Source organism: Lacerta agilis, chromosome 14 (genome assembly GCF_009819535.1).
Source record: "Lacerta agilis isolate rLacAgi1 chromosome 14, rLacAgi1.pri, whole genome shotgun sequence".
NCBI lineage: Eukaryota > Metazoa > Chordata > Lepidosauria > Squamata > Lacertidae > Lacerta > Lacerta agilis.
Window position 1 is genome coordinate 7,953,165 of NC_046325.1, and position 7,820 is coordinate 7,960,984.

At 39.0% G+C, this 7,820-nt stretch overlaps 1 protein-coding gene across 1 annotated transcript; it reads right to left on the reverse strand.

Moving 5' to 3' along the window:
* Nucleotides 1-1,378: 1,378 nt before the first annotated feature.
* On the reverse strand, nt 1,379-2,511 carry LOC117058979 (vomeronasal type-2 receptor 26-like). The gene is made up of 2 exons (XM_033170410.1): nt 2,382-2,511; nt 1,379-2,280 (listed from the first exon to the last, which is right to left on the reverse strand). The coding sequence occupies exon 2, from the start codon at nt 2,276-2,278 to the stop codon at nt 1,379-1,381; it is 900 nt and encodes a 299-aa protein (XP_033026301.1). The 5' UTR covers nt 2,279-2,280; nt 2,382-2,511.
* Between the last annotated feature and the right edge of the window lie 5,309 nt (nt 2,512-7,820).

Consider the following 7,820-nt stretch of genomic DNA (forward strand, 5'->3'; position numbering starts at 1 on the left):
ATATTTTGTTATACTCTTTATTTGAACATGAAAGGAGATATTTCAAGTTTTTATGTTATTAGCAGCAATCTTAAGGATAGAAGAGATAGATTTGATGCGAATGATTTGTGAAGATCTGTGAGGTGGAGTATAAGTAAAGTGAATTTAAGTGGATTAAGTTTATGGATTAAGAGGAGTAAGATTAAGATGTAGATTAAGATAAGAAATCGATAAGAATAAATGAAGAAGAATTATGACGAGGTATCATTATGACGATGCATTCTTAGTAAAATGTTGAAGATATAATTGAATGTAACTATATAATTGAATTTAATTTCTTTTTTCTTTTTTCAGGAGAAATGGTTATAAAATAGATTAAGGATATAAATTCGAAGGTGAAAAGGCAGGGGAAGTCAATGGTCAAGATATGGAAATAGAAATTTTTTTTTTCTTTTAGAAAGATGCAATAAGAAAACTTGACATTGTTTGTATTTGTTTTATTTGTTTTGCATTTGTTTAATTGTAGGTGTGGGTGTGGGTATATGTTGTTATAGAAAAACGCCAATAAATTCTTATAAAAAAAAACAAAAACCATTTCTCTCTATCCTTAGCTTCTATAGACAATTTGAGATAATTTCAGCCATTTCTCTTACGCCTTGACCTATTTCTCTCACTATTGTGTAGTTGTTACTCCAGTTCTTTTTCATTAATCTCATTTTATTCCCTGCATACATTAGCTTATTTTCAAATAATATTTTTTTTCTGAGATAGGGGAAGGAGCAATTAAACTACGGAAAAATCATAGGTTTGGAGGGTTTGTTTGTTTTTCGTCTGTTGTTTTTTAAGGATTCTTGACAGATTTAAAGATATTCAGAAGTGAAAATCAACATTGGCGTTTGTGAGTGGGAGAGATATGGCCTAGGAGGATTGAAGTCTCATGGAGAAGGTGATGTGTGAGGAGCTCAATCCTGCTATCTGGAGAGAGTGGGAATAAAAGCCAGTTTCTAGCAGATTGGCCACTGCACCCAAATAAAGCAGGATTGAACAGTCAGTGTAGCAGCTGATATCTAGGGATTCAATTATGCTTCTTGCATGGCTGTGGCCCTACTGGAGATCCCTAGCATAGCTGAGGTAAGTAGGACTGAGCTCCCCACACATCAGCTGCTGTGCAAGGAGTTCAATCCTGCTGTCTGCAGCCATGTCTCAACCTGCCCCTACCTTGACTTCATATACATATGAGGTCAGGTGAACGGCTGGCGAGAGTGGTTTTGGGGAAACGGCCTCACAAGACACACGAGGAGGCCGAAGGTTTCTAGCCCCTGTTCTTCTAACTGATTTGTACCTGAAATAAATGTTCCTCAAGGAAGGCAGCATAATTGCAGAAGAGAGGACAAATTCCTCAACGCTGTCTCCTTATTATCTGCTCCCTGCTATTCAGTTCAGGTCTCAGCATAATGATGTAGCACTTAGGGAAAAAGATGCATCCCAGAAGCACAGCACTGGAGGTCAAGATGGAGAAGATCTCCACAGCCACCATGCCTTTCCCTCTGGTGCTCAGGTAAGTTGGAACAAAGGACAACCAAACACTGCAAAATGCCACCATGCTGAAGGTAATGAGTTTTGCTTCATTAAAACTGTCAGGTAGCTTGCGAGAAAGGAATGCCACAATGAAGCTGCTGATGGCCAGGAGACCCATGTAGCCCAGGACACAATAGAACATGGTGACGGACCCTTCATTACACTGTACAATGATTTCTTTATTTACTGAATGCATGTCTGAATCAGGGAATGGTGGAAAGGTTGAGAGCCACACCGTGCAAAAACACATTTGAACAAGTGAACAGCAAACAGCAATTGAATAGGACACTTTCTTCCCCATCCATTTCTTCACTCTTGATCCTGGTTTTGTGGCCATGAATGCTAGAGAAACAATGGTGGTCTTGGCCAACATGCAAGAAACAGCCACTGAGAAAATGATTCCAAACATTGGTTGTCGGAGAAGGCAGGTCACTTTCCCTGGTTTGCCGAGGAAAAGCAAAGAGGAGAGGAAGCAGAGCAGGAGGGAGACCAGGAGAATGTAGGTGAGGTCCCGGTTGTTGGCTTTGACAATGGGGGTATCATTATGCTTAATGAAGGTAGCAAACACCAAGGTTGTGATGAAAGAAAAAGAAGCCGCAGCTGAAGCTAAGCCTTTGCCTAAAGGTTCTTCATAAGACAGAAAATGTAACATTTTGGGGATGCATTTATTTCTATTCTTACTTGGATACTGATCTTCTGGGCATTTGAAACAGTCTTCCATATCTGTAAAATGGGTTGAGTTGGGGGAATTCCAACTTAGTGGCAATTCATTGAATACAGCTAATTATTTTTACTCCTTGTTATGTATAGGTGACATGACCTACCAGTTTGGTTTGAAAATTTCCCATCTGGACACGGAGCACAACCATAGCAGCAAAACTTTTCACCCTCCTTCCTTTCCTTTTGGTGACCAGGGTGGCAATATTCATTACAGACAGAAAGGGGAACCACCTGTCCATATACAAGTTTTGTAAAAATAATTAGTTATATTTAAAAAATATATTTCTCATTTACTGATGAAATATCCTAACAATGGAGACAGCCTTGCAGCACGTTCAAGTGAAATGAAATTTTCTTTAATATATAGGTGTGGGATATTTGTGCCAGTGTAACTTGTTTGATTTTTAGTAATAAGTATTCTGTTTCTCCTCTCCCATTGGTGTACGTGAAATTGTAATTATCATGGCAGAGGGTGCCTCTAGGTAAGTTGCCTGAACATGTTCAGAAGAATACATGCAAGAATGACAAAATCATGATAAACGGAATACAGATTGAAGCTTTTGTTCTTATCATGATTGTCATCAAGATGGCCTTAAATGTCAGAGGATGTTACTATGATCTGGTAGAACTTGAATGGCCAATATTTCCATAAAAATCACCCCCACATTCATTCCTGATTCTAATTTATTCCATCCTGGCATGACTGAGTGTGTCTTTACTAGTAGCAGAATTGCCATAATGCCCCTTTTGAACTTCCAATACATAGAGTTGTTTGATTCTGCTGGTCTTGCTAATGTGGTTTGATTTCATAGTATGCACTGAATATTTTTGTATAATATATTTGTAAACCACTTAGAGACTACTGTAGTTAAGTGGAATGAGTGTGTGTGTGTGTGTGTGTGTGTGTGTGTGTAGTAAAGCAGAAATACAGAAGACATTACAGTGTTGTCAGATAGTAACTCAGACCATTGACACAGTCATGTTGAAACTTAGCACCAGCAGTTCTCTAGAATTTTAGTCAGGGTTTTTTCTCAGTCATTCCTGGAGATGCTAAAGTCTGAACATGGGACCCTTTGCATGGAAAACATATGCTCTACAATTGAACTCCAACACTTTCACATATAACATGAAAAGACACTGTAATGTGTCATAGATGATTGAACTGTTGAATTGGAAAGGACCCTAAGAGACCATATGGGTCATCTAGCACAATCTAATTTCTGCTGAAGTGATATGGTGGTGTAGATTTCATTGTTGGGATACTGCATTACAAGAGCAAAGAAATGGGACAAAGGAAGACAGGCAAGACAGCTCACTAAGATAATGTTGTCAGGAAGACACAATTTATTTATTTATTGTAATTGTGTGTGCCAATCCAAACATTTTCTATGGTTTATTCTAGTATTCTAGTACATCAATGTAGTTGGCATAATATGATGTTCAAAGAGACCCCCCTGTATGAAATGTATTGATACTGCCGTTATCTTAATGCTTGCTATGGTTTATTTTGGTAGATCATGACATCCATGAAGTTGGCATAATGTGATATACAAAAAGATACCCTTTATGAAATGTATTGATACTGGCATTAGTCTTAATGTCAAATGGAGCCCAGAAGACATGACAGCATAATACCCACCCACCCAAGAGTGAAGGAGGGGGGAAAGCATCAAAAGGGTCATAGATCCATTCCAGCACCTTCCCAAGCTGGACAAGTGCTAACTAGGGTTTGGGGAGGGCATTGAAGTTTCTGTGACCCTTCCAGAGCCCTCACACTCCCGTCCCATAGCTGGGCAAGTGCTTACTGGGAGCCCCCTCTGCTTTGTGCCCAGTGTGGGAGGAACTGTTTGTGCTGCCTTGAAACCACCTCTGGTTTCTGAATGTGAAAGGAAAAATGGAATTCACTCTAAATTTTCAGGTGTCATTGCCGTGTCGGGTTATAGAGAAAAGATTACTCCTGACATCATAGTTCAATACAATGGATACCCCAGTATAGAGGTAGAATCAATACCTCATTAAAATGTCCATGCCACACAATTTTATCCTCACTAATGGTAATTACTTTCCTATCAGCAGCATGTGGAGCAACACTTCCAACTTTTATTCTCTGAAAGGAATTGTTGGGGAATGCGACCAGGTTCATGATGTCAAATCCACCACTCATTTCCCATCGATCATTAAAGGACATGATTTCTCCAGCTGAATTGTTAAATGAGATGCCTTGAAGAAACTGGTGGAGCTATTTGAAAAAAAGAGAAGGAAATCAAAACAGAATGCTGAAGATTTCAGAATGGCCTTCCTTTCAAGTTTCATTCAAAGAAAGGAAACGTAAACCTTATTTTTGAAACGAGAATATGTATACCATTGTCATTATTTATCAAAGCAGAACAAAAAAAATAATGTATTCTCACCCAGTACAAATATTTGCATTGAAATACGAAGCATTTGTTGGGGAAACATTACCTGCCAAGGCTGCAGAGACTGAAGTTTGACACTGTTACCGACTACCTTTGATTTAGGTTTGGATCTACCAAAGTCCATGGCATGCAAAGCATGAGCCAAAGCATAAACTGCATTATAGATACTGTAGCTGTGTCCAGACATGTGCATTTCAAAAAGACCTGCAGGGAGATTCTCCAGTCTCTCGTCTCCAGTACAAGTGTCATCATCCATCTCAGTTATACCTGGATCTGGAAAGGAACAATCAAACGCTTGTTCCCAGAAATTTTGGAGGAAACCATCTCTTTCAGTCCTGTAAGGTTTTATATTCTGAAGGAATTCCTTGTAACCTGGAACCTCTTTTGTGTGAATAGCAAATGAAATAGCCCCCTGGAACATCTGGAAATCCCATCCTCTTGCTGCACCTGTTAATATATAATCTGTTTGGGTTGTCACAATCCACACCTTTCCAAATAATGGGTTTTTCATATTTCCTGAATCTTGTGAATATATAAAAACTCTCAGATGTAATATTACTAAAGATCCTCCATACATGATAATTGTACCAGCTTTACGATCTTGGAAAGACAAATTAATTGCACTGGAATCATAAAACTGATTTATGAAATCCTCCATATGAGCTTCTTGTGGGATTCTTTTGGTGAAAGCTGAACAGATTCCATTTCCGGAAAACAATGGTTCCAGTATTTTTAGGAATTGCTCTCCACTATTATCATCCACAACAAAGAGCCCAACCCAGGTCCACCTAAAATGCTGAAGTAACAATATAATTCCCATATACTCAATGTTTTCGTTTGGGACCATGCGGTAAAAGGGAGGAACTTCCATTTTTTTGGTATCATCTATGGTAAATGACCCATATGCAAGCTGTAAGAAAACATACAGATACTGCGTAGATAAGTTAGGAGTAGTTTTTTTTTCCCATTAGGGTCTTTTTTGGGGGTCTTTGAAATTCAAGCAAATTCGATATCACTAGTTCTTTCTTTTCAACCATCACATTATTCCAAGTTGTAAATACATAAATATATACAGGTAATATTACCACCAGAACCCATGCACATATCCTACCTGTGGTATCTTATATAGAGCTAAGACATCCGTCAACTGGAAAGAAGTGTCAGAGCCCAGTCCTCCAATGACAGCTAGGAGGTTTTTCTCTGTGGCACTTTTGTAGTTTGGGAGAAAACTATGTGACTTGAAGATCAGATCCAGTGTGGTGCGATAGGTCATCCTTGCATCATGATAGGTGTCACAGATGTGGAAACCAAGTGTCACATTAGGTAGTATTTTGGGATTCTTGTTGATGTCATTTATGGCAAACACCAGAGCCAGAACATGCTGGTAAAACTTGGGAATGACTCTGCCAATAACATTAATTTCATTAATTCAGAAGATGAATTTACAATGAGGAATAGTTTATGCTACAAACCTCGTAATTCCTGTATCTAATTGAATTAAGATTATTTACAGCAAAAGCCAAGGGAAATCCATCCTCCTAGAACTTGCTCACCATACTGAGAATAGAATTATTTTTCTAATTCAGAAGATGTGCCTGCAATGTACGTAGTTGTTGCTCTATAATCCCCCTAATCTAAATGGGCAATTGAATCTTAGGTAAAGTTAAAGGACCCCTGACCATTAGGTCCAGTTGCAGATGACCCTGGGGTTGCAGCGCTCATCTCGCTTTTCTGGCTGTGGGAGCCAGTGTACAGCTTCCAGGTCATGTGGCCAGCATGACTAAGCCACTTCTGGTGAAACCAGAGCAGTACACAAAAATGCCATTTACCTTCCTGCTGGAGTAGTACCTATTTATCTACTTGCACTAGTTTGGCAGGAGCTGGGACTGAGCAACAGGAGCTCACCTCGCCGCGGGGATTCGAACCGCCGACTTTCCGATCGGTAAGCCAAATTTCTGTGGTTTAACCCACAGCACCACCCACGTCCGTGAATCTTACAGGAGTGGGAATATATTTTCCTGATTCCATACATTGTTACGATTTCCCCAGCCAACCTTTATTTATATTGTGTTACATATAACATATGGGTTTGTCATCAATCATGCCTAGTGCCTTTAGAAACTCAATATATTATTGAGGGTAATATAACAATATACTCCACCTCTATCCCAATGCACGATGAACATACATAAAGATGTATTTCCACATGCAGAAATTGTTACAGCATTATACCCTATATTTCTTCTACATTTACAAAATTCATGCAATTTAACAGATTTGGCTAAAACAATCCTTACTGTGGAATGTCAAAGAGATTCTGGGAAGGATGTTCCTTGAACAGAATTTCATGGAAGAAGTAAATGATCTGAGAAGTAATCCCACCAATGAGGAGACCCCCTGGCTGGTACCATTCATGTGGTATAGGTAGGGGATCACCTATGAGACATTTCATGGGACCTACTTTGGACACAGTAGAAGGCAGAAGAAGAAGCAACATTGTTTTTCCTAACATGCTTTCCTCAAAGCTTCTCTCTAAACATAAGGCATCCTGCACCTATTTTGTTCTTAATAGCTTTGACAAGGCAATAGGAGAAAATTGTCGGAGATGTCCTTGCTTGCCTCTTGCATTTAATCCCAACTTCCCATGACACAGGTGTTCATTTATCATCACTTTCAGACTTGCTTACTGACAGTTTTCTCCTACTCTTTTCAAAGTCTCAGGAGCTTTGACCACATGAGTAAATGATAGAGCTGTGGATAACTGTGTATGTGAGAGAGGGGGGATTATTCTCTCAATGTTTTGATATTAAGTGACACTTCTGTTAGGCAACATGTTGGTTCTTGTCTTCCATTTGTGAGCAGATGTTTTCTCTGGTCCCCAAGCAGATGAGATATGGGACCTTGACTCCAGATTTGCATGATCAAAAATATCATGCCTGACTGAACAAGTAGTTTTTCCTATTAATCAAAAAGTGCAATTTATACCTCATCTATGGCTCATTATTACATCTAATAATTTCTGTATGTATGCTTTTTCTGGATACTATACTGAAAGAAGCATATATTTGTGCTGTAACTGTAAGTGGGTTGATGTTCTTTAGTCAGTATACAATAAAGTAGTATTCT

What these genes read in the sequence shown, in the direction of transcription:
- LOC117058979 (XM_033170410.1), bottom strand. Translation starts at nt 2,278, where the DNA reads ATGGAAGACTGTTTCAAATGCCCAGAAGATCAGTATCCAAGTAAGAAT.